The sequence below is a fragment of the Trachemys scripta genome, chromosome 11, assembly GCF_013100865.1.
Source record: "Trachemys scripta elegans isolate TJP31775 chromosome 11, CAS_Tse_1.0, whole genome shotgun sequence".
NCBI lineage: Eukaryota > Metazoa > Chordata > Testudines > Emydidae > Trachemys > Trachemys scripta.
Genome location: NC_048308.1, coordinates 49,425,017 through 49,446,497, shown reverse-complemented (window position 1 = coordinate 49,446,497; position 21,481 = coordinate 49,425,017). Strand labels below are relative to the sequence as shown.

The window sequence follows — 21,481 nt, the reverse complement described above, 5'->3', positions numbered from 1 at the left end:
TAAACAAAGTATGTTGATTTTGATATGTACTGATAGGATAACTGAACAGGCAGCCATGCATATTCCTTGTAATCATACATGGTTGAAATATTTATTACAAATATTACTTCTGAATTTTTAATTTGCTTTTTGCCCCACTAAAGTTTTGCAAAGCTACACAGAAATATATAAACAATGTTCAATATATTTCAGTTATTCATCAATATAAATCTGCTGAAAAATTTACCTAATATACTTAGGAAGTAATATTTTTCATATATGGTAGTAATAATCTTTGTATTTTGAAGAATATGATTTTTTTCAAATGAAAAAATATTGACTGGAGTTTTTAACAGTTTCAGAGACATATGGATTGGTTCATAATAAAAGAGAGTTGCTACTTATTTAAGAATGGCAATGCTATGTTTCAGTACTGCTGCCTATAATCACTGGAAATATATCCTCTTCAGTATGTGAGGAGATATCTTCTACAGAGTGGTCAGATAAATCAGTTCACCCTTGGCTGTAACAAAATGCTGTCTAGTGACTTGTGACAGACAGGGCTTTAACCTCTGACAGCTAGATTCATTGTTGGTACAACAGCCAATCATCGGTTTTGACGACACAAGTCTTACCAAAGTTGGAGTATAAAAGCCCTCTTGGAAAATATATGATTCACCATTGTGGCAAGTTGTTTCTCGGATTATACTTGCCTTTAGGGATCTATCTAGTACTGAGAGAAAAAAAAAATAAGAAAGCAAGGAAGGGAAAAGGCTGCACTGAATGTGAGATCATGCAAAAGCTACAAATCTGTGTTTATATTTACCTGTTCATGCTGATTATACTTGGTCCAGTGGCTCTTAATGACAGTAGTCAGCCAAAAAAGAATGGAGAAAAAGATGAACTATGCATTGCATGTACATGGAGGCAAAATACGAAATCTTCCAGAATAGAAGCCATAAAAATTCAAATCCTCAGCAAACTTCGTCTGGAACAAGCTCCTAATATTAGCAGGGATACTATAAAGCAGCTTTTACCCAAAGCTCCTCCATTGCAAGAACTGATTGATCAGTATGACGTCCAGAGAGATGACAGCAGTGATGGTTCTTTGGAAGATGATGATTATCATGCTACAACTGAGACTATTATTACAATGCCTACAGAGTGTAAGTAGTCCTGCTACTTTAATATCACACTATTCTACGGATAAACAGTTGTCCTAGTGCTTAAGAGCAACAAATCTTGTCTCTGTCTCTTCTAACAGGCTGCTAGCAGAAGTATGTAAGAGGGAGGGAGAAGAGCATATTTTTAAATAATTTGAATCATCATCCAATGACCTCACTGTGATCTTTTGTTTTATTGTACTATTTTCCTGCTCCCTTATAACATATACAGGAATAGTCCTTGCCAATTGCCTAATATACTAAATAAGATTTGCAGTTTGCTGACCTCGGTATTTGCAGTATTCAAGGTATTTTCTACAGTAAATTTAGGCAAGTACAAAGAAATCAGTGCAAATAATGAGGTAATTATAACTCTTAGCAAGGATTTTATGGGCCACCACTTTTTAAACATTGCACTAGAAACTGACAAAAAATGTCATTTAGAACATTACAACTACTTAACTATAATACACTGTAACAAATGCAAATAAAGGTTTAAATATTTGTTTCCTCTGCTGATCTCAGAAGCTAGCACCGCCCCGCCCAGCTAACAGTAAACAGTGAAAGTAAACTATATATTTAAAGTAAGCAGAAGAATGATAGATTTTTAGATGTTGAAATATCCATGTATATCTATCAACTCCAGTAGTTGTGTCAGGGAAGAATGAAGGCATTTACTGAATGAGCAGATTCTTAGTTATCTTCTGAGTGCTAAACATCTGCCATGACTCCTATCAAGTATCTTTTGCACAGCTAATACTATAGTATCTTATGTTCTTAATCAGCTAAAGTATTTGGCTATGGCAGCTGCTTTTCAAAATAACACTTATGAATATGATGACAAAAGTTGAAAAGAAGACAGGGCATATAAGGCGTAGATATATTACCAGCAACAGAGATATAGAGTACACACACCTAACAGAATATCAGCTGCTGTTGCCAACTACAACATGTACACATTTATAGAAGTTAATTGACTATAAAATATATAGGTTAAATTAACAGTGTAGGATACTTTATAGCAATATTGAATGTATTACAGTAGCTTGATCATGATGATGTAGGTAAAGGCCAACTAACCAACATTTATAATTGAGCCTACTATTACCTAATTCTTCTTTGCTGATTGACGAAAGGTGATCTATGCTCTGTTTATTTGTCACTTCACAATTCACTCCACTCTTCATAGACAGCCTTAAAAAAAATAAAAATCACCATTTTTAGTGTATTAGAAAAGCAGATATCTGAAGAGGTGAGGTTATGAATATTGGCGAGATTATTACTTTGCCCTCCTATCCCTTAACATGGACAGTTTTATCTGGGTCTAATAGATTTTGCACCTATAGTGTATACCAACGGTAGTTAGATTACTACAATGAAAACACTTTACCATAATATAATTCAAACCAAAAGAAATAAAGATCCCTAGATTAAAACTAGTTTAACAACAGCTAGTTTGATCATAAAACAAAGGAGGGGAATGTAGGTGTTACTGTAGCTTGAACACAGCTGCCTCTTTTTATATAATATTCTGGCACAAATGATAAAGTTTGATAAATTAGAAACATCCACAACATCACAGAAGTGTCTAGTTAAAAAGTACAGGTTTGCTGATCAATGTGTGTTTGTAAAGATACTGCAGGAGTTGAATGCCAGAAAGGTGTTAATAGTTAGTCATTCTTAAGCAGAGTAGCCTGTACACTGTGTTCAGTCCGCAGGTAATTTTTGGCTGGAGGAAGTGTTCCTGTCCCAGACTGACTGGTACAGCTGCTCAGTTAGTATAAGGATTCAGATTCCCAGAGAATTCTAAGGAAATGTTCCCCTGCAGCCTTTTTCTATCTCAATATTCCCCATCATTTTTTAATTTCAGCATGTGCTCACCCCTTAGCTAAAGAAATCAAAGTAAACAGCTTACATAGCATAAAGATCCTACTAGATTTAGTTGGAAAATGGTAAAACTAGCTTAAAACATGGTTGTTCAGAAAATGACCATCAATTCCTTGTGATAATATGCAGTAGAACCTCAGAGTTATGAACACCTCGGGAATGGAAGTTGTTTGTAACTCTGACAAAACCTTATGGTAGTTCTTTCAAAAGTTTACAACTGAACACTGACTTAATACAGCTTTGAAACTTTACTACGCAGAAGAAAAATGCTGCTTTTAACCATCTTAATTTAAATGAAACAAGCATGGAAACAGTTTCCTTACCTTGTCAAATCTTTTTTTTAAACTTTCCCTTTATTTTTTTAGTAGTTTACATTTAACACAGTACTATACTATATTTGCTTTTTTGTGGTCTCCGTTGCCTGATTGTATACTTCCAGTTCCAAATGAGGTGTGTAGTTGACCAGTCAGTTCGTAACTCTGGTATTCTTAACTCTGAGGTTTCACTGTATTACTTCTAGACGGCTTAAAAATTTGAGGCACAATGATTCTGTTAATTTCAGTTAAATAATGTAATACAGTACAAACCCCACAAAATCCAGAGTCCAGAGTTTATTTTATAATGAATTAAGTTACATGCCACTTTGCAACCAATATTCCAGTGATAAGATATCTTACCAAGATATACTATGCAGGTTGGATATTTTTTCTGATTTGTTTATGCACGTTCCTTTCTGAGCCTAGGTCAGTAATCTATTCTTTCCATTCATTTATAGCTGATTTTCTTGTGCAAATGGAGGGGAAACCAAAATGCTGCTTCTTTAAGTTTAGCTCTAAAATACAATATAATAAAGTAGTAAAGGCCCAGTTGTGGATTTACTTGAGGCAAGTCCAGAAACCTACAACAGTATTCGTGCAGATCCTGAGACTCATCAGACCCATGAAAGACGGTACAAGATATACTGGAATTCGATCTTTGAAACTTGACATGAACCCAGGCACTGGTATTTGGCAGAGTATTGATGTAAAGACAGTGTTACAAAATTGGCTCAAACAACCCGAATCCAACTTAGGCATTGAAATCAAAGCTTTTGATGAGAATGGACGAGATCTTGCTGTAACTTTCCCAGGACCAGGTGAAGATGGACTGGTAAGTTTTACTGGAAAAATCCCACAGAGACTTTTCTTATTTTATAGACCTGTTTACAAAAGTTGGAATTGGAAAGCATGTTTTATGTTATATTGAGAAGAATTGGAAGCATTGCCTAGGGGTTAAAATATAGGAGTGGGGGTTAAGAGAAGGGTTCTGTATGCCCAGTTCTGCAACAAACTTGCTCTCTGACCTTGTGCAAATCACTTAATCTCCCTGTGTCTCAGTTTTCCCATCTGTAAAATGGAGGTAATACTACTTTACCTAACTCAAAGGGATGCTGGGAGACTTCATTACCTTGTTTGTAAAGGGCTTTGATATTCAATGGAAGGTACTAGAAAACGGCAAAATATTTGTTATCAAATCCAGGAGTAAAGAAAAGATATTAAAATGCTGCTTAATGAAAAGTTATTTTTAACATATAGTAAAAAATGAGGGCTCCTGGGTTCCTGCACTTGAGAATAAGGTGCCTCAAATCTTGTACTGCTGACCAAGTTCTTGCATTCAAAATAAAAGGGAGCTTCTTCTCTCTCCGAATACATGTATTTGCTGTTAACTATAATGGGAATTATGCATGCACAGAAAGGAGACAAAAGACCACCTCACAATGAATCTTGAATTAAGGACATCTTTATGTAATGATGGAACATATCATGCCATCAATTTTTAAGTGTTTGAGTAGGTCAAGAGATTCTGCTTCAACATCAATGGCACAATTTGCTTTATGTTTATGACAAAGTACAAGGCTAATTGACAATACTGTATTTGATTATACAACTCACTCTTCTAAAATTACAGTTCTGAAAATGTAGTACTTTTTATGCCATATTATTTTCAAAATTATGTCAAAGCAGTCAAGAACCCAAAATAGGCATCTTTTTTCTTTTTGTTGGAAATCTAAATAAACAAAATAAATTTGAAAGTGTTGCAGTTAAACAAAAATGGTAAAGCATTTCCTTCATTGTTAACAATCTTTGAAAAGCAATAATTGCCTACAATCTGCTCAAGTATATTTCTGAACCTACTATCTACATCAATAAAGCAATACTTATCACTAGAACCCTATCAAATTCACAGGTGTGAAAAATGTGTCATAGACCGTGAAATCTGGTCTCCCCTGAGAAATTTGGCTATTGTAGGGGGCTCGTGGTATTGCCAGTCTTACTTCTGCACTTCCTTCAGAGCTGGGCGGCCAGTGAGCAGTGGCTATTGTTCAGAAGCACAGCTCTGAAGACAGCATTGTCACAAGCTCCGCAGAAGTGAGGGTGGCATGGTATGGAACTACCACCCTTCTGCGCCGCCACCAGCAGCAGCGGAGAAGTAAGGGCGGCAATACCACACCATGCCACCCTCCTTTCTGTGCTGTTGCAGTGGTGGCACTGCTTTCAGAGCTGGGCTCTCAGCCAGCAGCCACCGCTTTCCAGCCACCCAGCTGTGAAGCCAGCACAGAAGTGAGGGTGGTACTACTGCGACCCCCCACAATAGCCTTGCAACCCCTTTTGGGTTGTGATCCCCAGTTTGAGAAGGGCTTTACATGTTTATATTTTTAAATACATAATCATGATTTGTGACAACACAGTGAAATTCAAGATTTAAATATCCATAAGCATGAAATTCAAGATTTTTTAAGTGGCATGACCGTGAAATTTACCAAAATGAACCGTGAATTTGGTAGAGTCCTACTTATCAGTAAATTTATACTTTTAAACAAAATCCTGTAAGGATATTATTTCCCTCTTTCACTATAATGCATAATGTGCTTGGATAAATCCAAATACTTATACATTTGATTTTTATATATTTTCTTAGCAAGGTAATACAGTCATATTAGTTTAAAGAAAAAATGTATTGTGAAAGTTTGATTAAAAATCCAACAGAAAAAAATATTCTCATATTCCTACTCAGTTGGAATAGGCCAGTTGTCTCCTCTAGTGCTTCAAACACAATCATGCACACAAATATCAAGTACTGACTGTATCAAGAATGCATGAAATCATCCCCTTCTGCAGAAAGTCACAGAGGTGGAAAAAAAGCTCTCAGTTTCTTTCCACTCATGATTATGTTGCAATCATCTTCTTTCCTCAGCAGAGGGGTTTGATCTGCATGCCTGGGATAAGAGAGGTGGTCTTGATAACTGTGGAGTCCCAGGGTCTGCATGGAATTCCTTTCCCAAAAGTGTGGATCATGGGTCATCCACACATGTGCTGGCCCTCTGTGCCACTCTGAGCTTCCTTGGCTGTTTGACTCTCTCAGGAGCTTCTCTTGCAAAACCTGTGCATAGTTTCAGCCCCTCTGAGAGAGGTGAAAGGTATGGAGTAGAAATACAGGAGTAGGATTGCTAGAAGCAGTATTCGTTTCCCGCCACCACTTCCAATAGTATTTTCACCAGTTAGGCGGGGTAGCATCAATTGCTTCAACTTCTTCCCTCCTCTGGCTAAATAGGAGGCCCTTCTCAATGCCTGCTGAGCCTCAACGGCACACTTTATGTGCAGGGACAGCTGCAAACTCTTCAGGAAGGGGGAGACCAGAATGATAGCCTACATGTTTTCCCTTCTGCAATTTTTGGAGCTCCTTTTTTGTGTGTGCATGCATGCTCTTTTGCATTCTTCTATGTCATGTAGATGGAGGGAGCTTTTGGCCCAAAGTCCATAACACTCATCAAAGCCCCTCCTATCAGCTATTTGGGATGATAATGTTGATTTCAGAAAAAGATGCTTAGGACTGGTAGCTACTGAATAGTGAATAGTGGGGAAATCCTGTTTCTTACTATGAAAAAGAAGGATAAACCTTGAAAGTGGATGAAGTGTAGCCAGGGACACCTAGAAGAGGACATAGTTACCTTAAAAGAAAACAACACACCACTGTCACAGGATCAGAGCATTCCAGAAACTTTTACAATTATTATTTGAAAATATTAGTTTAAAACAATCTGCATGTCTGAGACGTTGCATATTTTTCATGTCTCAATCTGTCCCCATAAATGTTAAATTCTTCATGTATTAATAATATTTCCAATTTTTTTCCTTTCCCCACACAGAATCCATTTTTAGAGGTCAGGGTTACAGACACACCAAAAAGATCCCGTAGGGATTTTGGCCTTGACTGTGATGAACATTCAACAGAATCCCGATGCTGTCGCTACCCACTGACTGTGGATTTTGAAGCTTTTGGATGGGACTGGATTATTGCGCCCAAGAGATACAAAGCCAATTACTGCTCTGGAGAATGTGAATTTGTATTTTTACAGAAATATCCACACACTCATCTTGTCCACCAAGCAAACCCTAGAGGTTCAGCAGGCCCCTGCTGCACACCTACCAAGATGTCGCCAATAAACATGCTGTATTTCAATGGAAAAGAACAAATAATATATGGAAAGATACCAGCCATGGTAGTAGATCGTTGTGGGTGCTCATGAGCTCTTTGCTAGATCCATTACTTCATAAAACATGGAATCTACCAAAAAAAGTTCTGTCCCCTCTGCAGTTTTGCAAACTGTGAATTTATGTACGATAGGCTATAGCCTACATCCAACAGGCTATACAAAAGGGTACTGTATGGTAAATATTCAGTACAACATAAGCTACAGAATGTGAACTTAAAGACAATATATGCAATGGCTGGTTTTTAAACCAGTGAAAAAGATAAGCTACAATCAAAATCACCGGATTTCTCAATGAATTTCTTATACTATAAGGGAATCAGTTTTCAGTTATTCAGATACCAAATTCATATACAGGTTTCAACATATACAAGTAGACAAAAGCAACCTCCTTGTCCTCCAGGGAACGAATTTCATCACAGTTTCATTTAGTATTGTATTTAAAAAATATATACTGGTACATTTAGGATTGTCACAATACCACCATCTGAATTGTCCTTAAACACTTGAATTTTTAGTGCAGAAACACAAAATTGATAAGATGAAATTCCACAAAAACAGATAAATTCAGAAATTTGGGATGGCATAGTGTATGCATACTGTTTCCATTCCTTTTATGATTAGTCTGTTAGTAATCAATATCAATGGTGCTATCACAGTAGGCTGAATAAAAATAAAAGCAGTTATCAAGCTGAAAGAACACAGTACAATAATGAATTCCCCCTCTCCTCAGGTACAGTAATATTCCACATTCATATGAAATAGGTATTTTTTAAATTTAAAGGTGAATCATTTTCTTGATCTAGTGATATCCTCAGAGAGAATGCACTGCAGTAAGACAAAAGGCAGTGGAGGAAAAAAAAATAAAATATGAATATCATAATCCCAAATTATAACCTGCCTTTGCAACGTTACAGTTTGCACTTTGGTAAACCAATGCAAATAATTGGTTGCTACAAATATTGTAAAAATATATACATAGACTTTGATATAATAGAATTTGTGTAATATGTATACATCATTATTTTGTAAATAAATGTTTCTTTTTTAATTTACTGTCGGTATATGTTTATGGTAAGAAAGATTCAAATTAAGCTGTACTTTAGTATATACAAATACATATTTGAGCAATAAAAGCAATTTTGGATATCAATGCAAATAAATAGTACATAAAATAATGGACATAGCAACAAAGTAATCCATAGGATGGTTATGCAATTTTTTTTATATTGTGCATAAATGATGGGTGTTTACAAAATTTTTATGGGTTACTGTTTTCATTTTGATCAACCACTGATTTCCCATACTTTTAATGTTGTACCCATTTAGGATGATAGTACCAAAACCTCCTATTTCATTAAAAGCATTTTTCGTAAATGTAAAAAAATTTACAACAAAATATTACCTTTATTTTATAAATGATATAGCAAACTGATTTCCATGCATTACTGTTTATTTTGCTACCATAATCAAAATGAGAAAGCTACTTATTTTCTAGAAAATGAATTTAGTTTCAAATGTGAAAAATGAATAATACAGGCATTGTTAAAACAACATAATTTCTGTTAAAATATTTTCATTTTTTGTATGATGCAAAAGGTTGCAGGTTTTATTCGTTATTCTGGCTTTCAACTTACATTTTTCTCTGTGTGAAATATCAAGTTGTTTGTCTTCTTTTTCCATTCCCCTTTACATTTATATTTCTGTAAAAGTCTAGGTAAATGTTTTGTATCACTATTTTCTATTTAAGGAAAGAATTTAAAGTTTGTTTACTAAGATTTAGGACTTGAAATACCTATCTTCTAGTGCTACTGAATGAAATTCATTATTGAACTACTGGGTATGTTACTAAAATTGTTGCCACAGATATGCATCTCTGTTCAGTTTCTGTCTATCTTAATGATTGTGTTAGAATCCTAGGGCTTTAATTTTATCTTCAAATTTGTTTACCAAAATTGCAGAGAATACTACACAACTTTAAAAGTGTCTATGTTTTTAGAATCTGAAGTATTGCTGAAAGCAGGCAGAAAACTACAAATTAACTGTGAAATCCTAGACTCATTGATGTCAATGGCAAAACTCCCATTGATTTCAGTGGGGCCAGGATTTCACCCTCAGGCTTCAATCCTGTAAACACAAAGTACATGCAACTTTACCCACGTGAATAATCCCATTGAGATCCATGGGACTACTCATAATGTGTGTTTGCATGATCAGCATTAAATGATATGAAAAGACATTTGAATTATTAGAGCCAGATCTTTAATTTGATGGCAGTTTTGCTACAAACATCAGTGAGAATAGCATCAAGCCTTTTTTAAAAAAAAAAAAACCAACCCCCACCCCGAAAATTCCTATTATGAGTTTTCCTTTTAATATGCATGTCTCAGAACCCCTACAAATGTCTACTCTAGCTGGTCCAGTGCCTTGAAATTCAGCTAACTTTATTAGACTGAAATTACATACACCTGGTATAGTTCATTTTTGCCAAACATGACCAAGAACACATTATTATAAGGCAGTACTGATTTGCATATTGTTTATACAATGACGTTATGTAAGTGGCAACATTTGGAATGTGCACTGTGTATATCTTGTAGAGTCCTTTAGTGCTTGTCACTACACTCTACCAATCCCCAAGTGCGACAGTGAGCTTTTCCAAATTTTCCACTACACTGTAGAACAACATAAATCTACAATCACACACAAAAACTACATTAAAAGAACATGATTAGGTTTGGAAAGTCAAGCACTCAAAAATTAGGAAATGCCAGAATTAACCTTAAATCGACCCCCATGTGAGTATGCATTGTTCGTCTTTAATTACATGTTCATATGCTTATTTTTCCACAGGATGCCTGCTTCATTCAGTGCACAGAATGGACGGTGCTCACTTAATGATCAGCTATTCCATATTTTGTTTTCTCCTTGTTGTTCAAAGTGTGGCCCCAGAGTCTATTTACTGCACTATTCAAACCCTACTCAAGACAGAATTATTAATTTCCTCATGTTTTTCTATGGTACCCATTACTATATCATCTGAATACGTCACAAATATTAATGACTGTATTTTCACAACAGCCTTGTGAGGTGAGGAAGGTGGAAATATCCCCATTCTACAGATAGGGAAATGAGGAGCAGAGAAATTGAGGACAAAAGTATCCACCTACATTTGGGTGACCAATTTGAGACACTTATGACCTGATTTTTCAGAGTACTTAGCATTAGAGAAAACTTTATATGTTCAAAGCACAGCTCCCATGGGTTTCCACTGCAGAGGTAAATGCTCAACACTTTTGCGAATCATAGCAAACAATGAGGAGCGCACAATTTTTGTTTTGATTTCAGTGACTTGCCCAGCATCACACACAAACTCTGTGGAAGAGACAGCGGTAGAATCCAATCATCCAGGGCAGGATTCAGCCGACTTAATTCTGAGACCATCCTTTCTCCTTCAGCAATGTCCTGGCTTCTTCAGTCCACAGAGCAAACGCCCAGGTAGCCACAGACCCCCATTCTCCCCAGACCTACAGCTTGAGGTATTGGGAGTTGCCAAGGTTCTGCGGGTCACCTGCTGCACCTCCGGGTCCACATGGAGGGGCTGATCCTCTATCTTGTCAACATCTATGCTCCAAGAATTGGGCCCAGAGTGGGTGCAATTCTATCAGCGGGCATCTGCTTGGCACCTTGGATCCCTGTGAGTGCCTGGACCTAGGAGGGGATTTTAACACCTCCTTGGCTGTATGGGACTGCCTCAGAATAGAGAATGCCAGGCTGTCGCAGGCATCCTCAGGGATTGTCAGATGTCCACGAGAGAGGTTGACGTGACCACCACCTGGACCTCTCCACCACCTTCATTTATGTTTAGGTGGAGGATTGTACCACTCCTGGTTAGACAACACTTACATGTCTCAATTTCACACATTACATGCCCACTCCTCCACCATCAGGCCTGTCCCCTTCTCAGACCATCATCTTGTGGTCAAAACTGCCTTTTTGACACCTGAGCTGCTGTAAAAGTGTGTCACGTTGCAGCCCCTCTTCCAGAACATCTTACTGAAATGCTGGCTGCACTTTACCCCCACACCTCCTGATTCTTGTACACCCCATCCGTGCCCCCACAGAATTGCAGGACCTCCTTGTCATCCTCCTCCTGTCACTGGCCAAAATGACCACCCATCACTCCAGGAGAAGAAAACTGGATGGGGGGCTACTCTGTGACTCTGAGGCCCATTTCTAGTCCCTTGTCAACTCACGTTTCTGGGCAGAGTTCCTCTGGGCAGCATTTACTTACTCCCTGGATGCCTCAGAGAAGCTCTGGGTGTTGTCCTGGGTTCTCTGCTGGGGGTCCCCTTCTGGTTCCCTGATTTTCAAATCTTTAACCTCACTCTAGATCCTGTTTTCTCCTCTGTTATCTGCAGCAATCAATTGTATCCTGGACTTAGTGGGTCCTCATCCTTAATTGAAGGACAATGCCTTTAAGATATGGGTGGGCCTAGATCTGCCTGTCCTAGTACTATAAATAGTACACACTTGTGATTTCTGGATAGGACTTCCTGTTCCTGCTCCTGGTGTTGCAGCTGTGTGGGTTTTGCTGTTACTGCTGTGGAGGTGGGCGGGGAGTGGAATGGAGCCCCCCTCCACCCAATCCATACCCCTACCACTCCTGCTGGCCACCAGACTGCCTTCCTCCACCCACCCTGGGGTTACAGTGGTATCATTGCCTTCAATGTAAGCACACGTAAGTGCACGTGACCCCCTGGGACTTTCCTCTCCTTTTTCCCTTCAGTTCACATTGGGCTGGTGGGCCTCCTTTTCCTCCCTCTGCCTGCCCACCAGCCCAGTTTGCTGTTTACTTTGTGGGTGTTTGGCTTTGGTCCCTGCTTTGGGGAGGTTCCTCCAGGTACTATGCACCTCTGTGGAGTGCCTGGTTAAGCTCAACTGGGCCCTGACCAAGCCCGTCACCTTTGGTGAAGAGGTCTGTCAGGGCTGCTTGCTGAATGGCCAACGGTTTGCCATTGGCTCTAAGCACTTCCACCATCTTCTCTACAAGAGGATGATGGGGTATGTGCTTCAAAAGCCAAACTTGAAGGGAGTCCTGTCAGCATATAACATGATCCTTGTGGCCCAGGACCTGGAGTTCATTCAGTCCTGCGAAGCCATCTGTTTTGTGGCCTCCTTCACCCAAGGCAGCTGGGTCAAGAGCTCTGGCTTGATGATCAGGGATCGGCTTCAGATTGGCTCTCACCCTGCACATCCTCTATTGTGTGCTCCAGGAGGTGAAAGCAGCCTGGCCCCTGCTTCTCTCATATCTCAAGTGGGTCCTGTGGGAGGGCACTCCCAACCCAGATCTCACTGAGAAACAGGGAGAGACCTGTCTTCCTGCTCTCAGTTCAAGTGCCCGGACCCACCATGCTTCAAAGCAATCCAGAGCCACAGTTACAGGGAAAGTTCTGCTCAGCCTGGACTGGGGCAGATCCAGTTTCTAGGGAGCATGTGTTAATGGCAGTTTCTCAAAGGTTTATGACTTGGCCAAATCTGGACAGATTTCCATGGAGATAGCAAAAGGTACATCCCTGACACAAAGGCCACCCCTTGCCAAATTTCAGGTCTCTGTTCTAAAACATGGACATATTAGAGCTTTTTTAAAAAAGGTAACTTGAATTTAACATGGGCAAAACAATTTACTTTTCTCTAACCTTATTCTTGGAAACAGGTGAACTGTTTTGGCTAAAAAGAAAAGAAAGAAAAAACAGACTGAGGCAGACATTTGGTATGGAAAGTTTCAGCGCAGGTGGTTAAAGTCTGCCATAGTTGTAAAGTAAATGAAAATAGTGTCTTTATCGGGAAATATCTACCTTAATTATAGGCGATAATACTGGCCCCACCTATAATATTAATACATAAGCTAGCAAATAGTAGTTCGTTTGTGGAAGACATTAATAACTTAACCGACTAAACAAACTCTCTCTCTCAAAAAAAAATACAGGGCTCAGACAGTATGGCAATGGGTGCTATATAAAACCTTAGCTTGCTCTTTTTACCACCATGAATAGTCAAGACCTTGGTTTTAAACCTCATCCAAAAGATGTCATCTGGAGCAGCACAATTCTTCGTAGCACCAATGTTTGACCACTGATTTAGTATTAACTCACACTGCAGAGCCACTTACTGATTCACCAACACCATTTTCTGAAGCAACTGCTCTTCAATGCAAGGTTTCCTTTCCAAGTGCTAAGACCCTAACCCTGCATTGAAACCCATGAAGAGTCCAATGGAACTTTGTGTTGGAGCCAAGGGTCCATATTAGCAGATCCTGATGTAAGACAGAAGCTCTACTTTTTGTCCTGCTTAGTTTATAAATGATCTGATGAGATCGCAATGCCAGTTGGTATGGCTGCAGGCCAACATGTGAGAACAGGAGTGAATCACAGTTCTGTCCTCTCAGTAATTTCCAGACAATCACAAAGTAAGTGATTGTGGCAGCATTTGCTGCAGTAATCTTGTTGTGAAAAAGCAATATATAGATGCAAATCTACAAGTGACTGTACAATAGGTAGCTGCAACTAGCCCTTGTATGTATTGATAAGTGAAGTAAGAGCTTTTTCATTGGTGGGTGGTTATGCCATACTGGAGGTATAGGGAAACATGAAAAAGGGTCTCCAGCTATTTTTTGTCACTTGTTAAGTGTGGATGCCTACTGGGCCTCCAACGAGCTCATCACTCACTATTCCTGAATGTAGCCCAGAAGGTTCAGTCCGGGACCAATCTCATCCACTGTTATGCAGCCTGTGTTCAGCAGCTAATGAGTCCTCATCTTGGTGGTTGACAAGAAAACCAACCATCTGATGAGGGGGTTGAAATAACGTAAGAAAATTTAAGACCTCAGAGAAGATGGAATAGCTCAGACTCTGCCCTACAAATTAACATCTGATACCTAAACTCTCATCCCAATACCAAATATATTCATCCTAAAAACAGAATCTTATTCTACGTCCAAATCTAACAATGATCCTAGAAGCATCACACCCCCTCTTACGATCCAGAACTTTTTATTTTTATTGACAATCACTGTTTCCTATCAAATATCAAAATCTAATTACTTCCAATTCTGTTATTTCTCCACTATATCTAATTTATTTATTTTAGCATTTAAAGGTTAGGTCATCCCCTCCTCTTCCAAGGATGGAAAGGAACCAGATCTAATGGATCCACAGTGGGTAACAAGGAAGGTGAAGAACTTATGGTTCAATTGCATCATCTTCACCGTCTCCTGACACGTGAAAGCCCCTCTGTGAGCTTAATGTGATAAGATTCTGCGTGGGCTCGGGCTGGACTGGAATAGGTGATGACTACTCTGTCCCACTGCAAAAATCACATTGCTTAGGGACATCATGGTGCCGTCAAAAATCTATACTATTATGCGGGCTGACTTTTCCTGGGAAGCAGTGTGGAGGCACATGATGTGCAGATGGCCATTATCTTCCCTAAACTTTTGAATCTTCCCAGATCTGTGGACTAAATCCCTGACTATTTCCTGGGATGAGCAAACACCAATGTTCAGACACAATGATAAACTGGAAATGTAAAGTTTCTTGGGCCCTTGGCAGATTTGTCAGGCAGACAAGCTGTTCTGTCCCTACATCTTTAAACTGATATATTATGAAATGCATATCTAAAATTCAGATCAAAGTCAGACAAAAGACTTCATCTGTTTTGTAAAATATTGAAAGCATGCTAGCAAAACATTAAAAATGATCTTCCTTTCCCCAGAGGCTTGTGCTGGCTTTGACCTTTCAGACTTTTCAATACCAAATATTTGTGATACTTTGAAATGGTGAATTATGTCATGCACTGTAACATTATTCAAAGGTTACAGCATAGCGCTGTGTGCCAGGTGGCCTGAATGAGAGTGACGTGGAAGGCACATCACAGACATGCTTTGAGGCTGTGGTAAGCTGCCTACTGTATGCTGTGCCATGATGCTGCTATCATGTTGTATACCACAGGCGAGCTTAGGCCACAGAAAAAATGCTTCTTGCTTCACTGCCATTGATGACTCATACCACAAAACCATAATTTCATCTCACATTTTGAATAACAATTTCTATTCAGTTGTGTTTGTTCACACATTGGTGGTGTAAAACATGCAAAGTGACTTATACCTGTTTTGATCTTTGAAATACCAACCTTTAAAAAACTATGCCGACTCAGTTTCTAAATGTTTTTCTCAATTCATTCATGCTTGCAGGTTCTTTTTCACTTGTGACATTTTGCAATGAGGATCTGAGGAAACTGGGTAGTATTTCCCTTTTCATACCATAATAATATTGGAGAAAGTTTGCATCTGGACTGCATTGTTCTTTACATATTTACTTACACCTACAAAAGTGAGAGTAAAATGCTTCCAAATCCAAATGTTTTTACATCCGATTTGCAACGTGTAAATGTGGTGTATACAAGAGTAAGCTTTGTTTCATAGTGAAGGGCTTTTCATGCCCTCCATTTTGGTGTTATTGATAGGTAACTTTTTTTTTTCTGGTTAGGTGGAATGAGCAATGATGAATTATTTCTTACTGTTGTCTGTTTCCATCCACAGGCTATTTGTGCAGCAATAAATTCTAGATTTAACTGTACTCTCTTCATTTCTTTCAACACTTCTTCCTTTATTTCGACATGCTATGTACCCTGTTAATGTCTCCATATTATCTAGACTTGATAATTCTGAGATATTGCTGCTGGCCTTCCACAAAATGCTTCAGAAGATTGTAACTATTCACAAAAGTTGCTGCCCATCTATTCAAACACATTACCTTATTTATACAAGAATTAATTTGACTAAGTTTATGTTAAAAATTTACTTCTTCAGGAATAATGCAAGAGTGGGAGAATTTGTGGTTGCTCATCTGAAATGTTTCCCTTCTTTGATAGGTCCACAGATCCTCAGAGTGGGTTATTGCCTGTCTGTAGCTGCAAGGGGCAGAATCAAAGCTGATGGAGGGGCTGTCCCCCACCTTCCAGAGACACCTGCAGTTTCAAGATGGTTCTTCTGGACTCGGGACCGTGAAACAGAAAACGAACCTCTCAATCTGCATCAACAAATGGCAAAAATAATACTCAACAAGAAAACATTATGGACAAGAAAAAATGAACTACTGAAGAGAAAACTTTAACCATAAGTTAAACAAGGGAAAATTTTCCAGTAAGCAACCACAAAAACTCTCTCCATTATGTCTTAGGGCTAGGTCTACAGGTCCCCAATACTGGATTTTCTCAATAGTGACAAAATTCCTAGGGAGGGAACAAAATAATGCCATTGACAGAAAAGATATCCTTACTCTAAGGAATTAACACAATGTGCAGGACTTGCCTGGCAAAGGCTGCAGCAGCTGAAGACAGAATCTATCTTGTAAAGGTGGTAAATGTATGCAGGGATGACCAAGTTGCAGCTTTACAGATTTCATAGACTCATAGACTCTAAGGTCAGAAGGGACCATTATGATCATCTAGTCTGACCTCCCGCATGATGCGGGCCACAAAAGCTGACCCACCCACTCCTAGAATAATTCTCTCCCTTGACTCAGCTGTTGAAGTCCCCAAATCATGATTTAAAGACTTCAAATCGCTGAGAATCCTCCAGCAAGCGACCCCTGCCCCATGCTACAGAGGAAGGCGAAAAACCTCCAGGGCCTCTGCCAATCTACCCTGGAGGAAAATTCCTTCCCAACCCCAAATATGGCGATCAGCTGAACCCCGAGCATGCGGGCAAGATTCTCTAGCCAGACCCTCTGGAAAAAGTTCTCTGTAGTAACTTTTAATATCCCATCATTGACCATTGTTACTAATTACCAGCGATGGCACGTTATTGACCTATTGTCTAAAATCACTTTATCCCATCAAACCAGCCCCTCCATAAACTTATCAAGCTTAATCTTAAAGCCAGAGAGGTCTTTCTCCCCCACTGTTTCCCTCGGAAGGCTGTTCCAAAACTTCACCCCTCTGATGGTTAGAAACCTTTGTCTAATTTCAAGCCGTGAGAAGCCTGTCCTTTCTCAGCCTAGGATGCTGCCACTGCTTGTACTGAGTGAGCCCTCTGGAGGATTGAGTGTCTTTGCTCTATATGCCTTAGCAATGCACCAGTGTATCCACTGTGAGAGTGATGAATTATATAACTTAGCACTTCTTTCTTGGATGTAATTAGACCAGTAAGGCTGTTTTTCTTATGCTCTCAGTTCTTTTACATCCATCAAAAGCCATTGCTGCTTCTTTGGAGGTGGACAAAAAGACAGCAATGAGATCTCTTGTGCTTGATGAAAAATCAAATTTACTTTTGGAATAAAGGTGGGGCACATTCTCAAAACGACTTTATCTTTGTGAAAGATGCAGCAGGATAGATCAACTGACAAAGCTCCCAACTCTGAAATCCTTTTTGCTGAAGTGACAGCAATCAAAGAGGTAATTTCTACAGTTAAGGTATTGAGCACAAAGTTAAAATCTTAAGATGGAGCTCTAAGCACCTGGGGAGGACACAATAGCTGAACTGCTCTAATAAAGTGGCACATGCCTTTATGGGTGCATTTAAAATTGCAGACACTGCAGAAACATGTCCTTTCAAGGTATTAGTCTGCAATCTGATATCAAAAAACTGTTCTGTAAAAACTCGAGAATGAGATACTTTGACTACATGATTCTGAATACGTTGCTCTCTACATCAAGCTTTGAATTTAGGCCAGATCATTGAGTAAGCATGTTCATTGATTTTTTCCTAGATGACAGCATTTCACTGAGACCAGCAGAATATCCTTTTTGTTCTGGAAACTTCCTTTCAAATGCCAAGCTGCTAGATTTAACTTGCTTGGATCCTGGTGAAAAATTGGACCCTGAGCTAACAATGTCCTTAGACTCAGGAACAGATGACTCCACTGATATATTCAGGAGGTTGGGAAACCAAGGTCTCCTGGGCCAATGGGGCGGGAGCCACTAAAATCACTTCCACTGCCTCCTTTCTGATTTTCTGTATTACCCTGGTGATGAGGGACATTGGGGGGAAAAACAAAGTAAACCCTTAGGCCACTTGAACAATGGGACGTCTATGCCCTGGCTCCCTTTTTTCTTGCAAAGTATTGGTGAACTTTCCAGTTTGCCATGGATGCAAAAAGATCCAGAATCAGAAGTCAGACATTTCTGATGATCAATCAGAGGGATTCATTGTGAAGACTCTATTTCACCTGAACAATTTTCTTTCCGTTCAGCCAATCAGCCTTCACATTGCTGGTTCCCTTGATATTCCAGGCTCTGATAGTCCAAAGATAGGCCTTCACCCACTGCATCAATGATGCTGCTTACTTTTGTAGATCCCTTGACCTCGCATCCTGATGGTTTACATACACCATAGCCACATATTGTACATCATTACCAAAATGACCGTTCTGCAAAACTAGGGCCAGTTGTTGAACAGCTTTGAACTTTATTTCCCTCAGCTCTAGAAAATGGATACTATTCTTTCATTCCAAGAAGGACCATGGCCCTTGAGCCACCTACTTCTTGGAGAACACTCCCCATCCTTCAAGATTGGCATCTGTTTTTATGGTAGATCTCTCTGACTCTCCTATGGCCATCCTCCATGAAATCTCTCTGGACTCATCCAGCATTCCAGGGATTTCAACACAACTGATGGAATGTTCACTTTCTGAGATGGAGAAAAAAAAAAACCCCAGCAAATGGCAGGGAAAGAACAGCAGGCAACTCTGAAGAATTTTCATATGCTTTCTTGCCCAAGGCACTACCCCCCTAGGCGCAATGTGATCATCTATAGAACACTTATTAGGCTGCCTACCAATGTCCTCAGGCACCTCCTCAGGAGGGTAATTGCTGATCTGATCTTTTCACGTCTGTTTGGACCTTTCTCCACCATCCTCCTAGTCCCTCACCTAAGCAGTGGGGAAGGGAGAGGGTGCTGTGGTAATTCCAGGCAGGAGACAAACCGCCTCTTCAGTGTTGAGGGGTTTTAGGGTTTGTTTTTAATTCTCTCTTGCAGTGGATGCTGTATTCCACTGCCCTGACAATAACTACAGGAGGCAGAATCAAACTGAGGGAGTCTCCAGAAGGTGGAGGCCAGTCCCTCATCAGCCATCCAATCAGCTTTGATTCTGCTCCCTACAGCTACAGACCCACGCTGAGGAATCGGATCTGTGGACCTAACCCTGACACAGAATTTGAGTTCTCCTTTCCATGAGACATGTCCCCAAATTATTTATATCCTAGAGATGGTAAAATGAAAGTCTAATTTAGTTTCTGTTCAGAATAAGAATGACTTAACTTCAGATCTTTAGTAAACAATAAAAAAAGTGCTTCCACAAATTTCTTTTGATTCTAATTACAAAAGAGGTTTAGTCAGCACAAAATTTAATTATGCCCTTTTCACCATGCAGCATTCATAAGGCTTCTCCAAATCCACTCCCACAGGCCCTAATTCTGATTCAGAAGCCAAATATTTTTGGCACTATTCCTGTGGAACTCAGAGATTTGGCAACACCTCCCTCATCTAGCATAAAACAACAGCTCAGGCCTCCAATATACCCATATAAAGAAAGAATTTCCTGCACCAATGTTATTAGGCTTATGTTTCAAGGTCCATAAAAAGAGGAGTAAATCCAAAATGGCAGCTACAACTAGCTATAATGCAGAGTCCCTTAAAAAAGGTGAGCCAATCTTAAATTGGGCTATGGTGCCTGGGTTTCTATGCTTGTCCAAAACAATAGAGCTCCAAGGTGAACTTTGAGTACTGCTATTTGCTGCCTGGGGTGTCCAGTTCTGCTGAGATGCCATGATATGTTCATCCCCACTTTTAAGAGAAAGAAAGCATCCTCATTGTATGTAAACTACCTGTACAAGCCCTAAAATGTAGTTATGAAGTAATTACATTTAATGGTGGGATAACGACAGGCCTGATATTTCTTTAAGACACAGGTCTACCCCAGTTTTAAAGTGATGTTAGTTGTCAGACTCTTGATCAGAAAAGGAAGCCATTAGTGGGCTAAAGGTGGTGCAACCAGCTCTGCCTGTAATACACAAATTGGATTGCGTGTCAATTAAGGTCGGTCTATACAAAAACATACCTAACACAAAGCCACAAAATTAAAAGGCAAAGCATCTAAGAATACATACCCTCTTCTCCTTTGCCCAGGGGGACACACCACACCATTAGTATAACCTTCGTGCATCACAGACAACACACCACAAAATTAATACTGCTGCAGTAAGGATGCCAGCCTTCCAGCACCCTCTTCCTGAACCTCACCACCACCACAAATGAGCCACACCAGATTTCCCTTAAACTTCTGCCCTACTATCCTTTTTGACAGTTAAGGGGAAGGGGGGAAGAAATCACTCACTCATGTTTGGGTTATTAAAAATCAGAAAAACATTAAAGCCACAAATTTGTGGTACAGGGCAGTGAAACTCCTGAATGGAAGTCACTAATTTTGTGTAACTATAAACAGCCAGCATATGGCTCAAATAACCAGGCCATGCAGGAAGACGCTGGACTGCCCTGCAAGTTGCTCTGGAGTTGCTATTGCAGTGTAGAGGCTACAGAAGCCCTAACAATTCCTAAGTCATCCTCTGCAGAGATGCAACGGCTGATGGATCCGGCGAGTTTTCATACCACCCAATCTCCAAAACCCACCTTACATTTCTTCATGACATCAAGTTAGAATGATAAAAAGTTTGCTGAAGGTTAGAAGCCTTTCTTTTAAACTATACAAAAAGGAAGCAGGTTTGGTTGCTGTGAGAACATTTAAGGCCCAGAAGAAAGCTAAAACAAAATTTAATGTTTGTATTGCTTAGAAGAAAAAAATTGTTTTCAACATACTACAAAAAGTAATGATAGAGTGTAAAGAAATATTTGTAAAAAAGAAAT

The 21,481-nt window shown here is 39.4% G+C and overlaps 1 protein-coding gene across 1 annotated transcript; it reads left to right on the top strand.

The window, feature by feature from the left end:
- The first annotated feature begins 330 nt into the window (after positions 1-330).
- MSTN (myostatin) lies at positions 331-8,538 on the top strand. Its single transcript, XM_034785804.1, has 3 exons — positions 331-1,145; positions 3,805-4,178; positions 7,216-8,538. The coding sequence occupies exons 1-3, from the start codon at positions 650-652 to the stop codon at positions 7,594-7,596; spliced, it is 1,251 nt and encodes a 416-aa protein (XP_034641695.1). The 5' UTR covers positions 331-649; the 3' UTR covers positions 7,597-8,538.
- Positions 8,539-21,481: the final 12,943 nt, after the last annotated feature.

Bases quoted from the DNA above. Each gene is read 5' to 3' on its own strand.
- MSTN (XM_034785804.1), top strand. From the start codon at position 650: ATGATTCACCATTGTGGCAAGTTGTTTCTCGGATTATACTTGCCTTTA. The intron at 1,146-3,804 runs GTAAGTAGTCCT...ATTCATTTATAG, and splicing joins TATTACAATGCCTACAGAGT to CTGATTTTCTTGTGCAAATG. The intron at 4,179-7,215 runs GTAAGTTTTACT...TTCCCCACACAG, and splicing joins GACCAGGTGAAGATGGACTG to AATCCATTTTTAGAGGTCAG.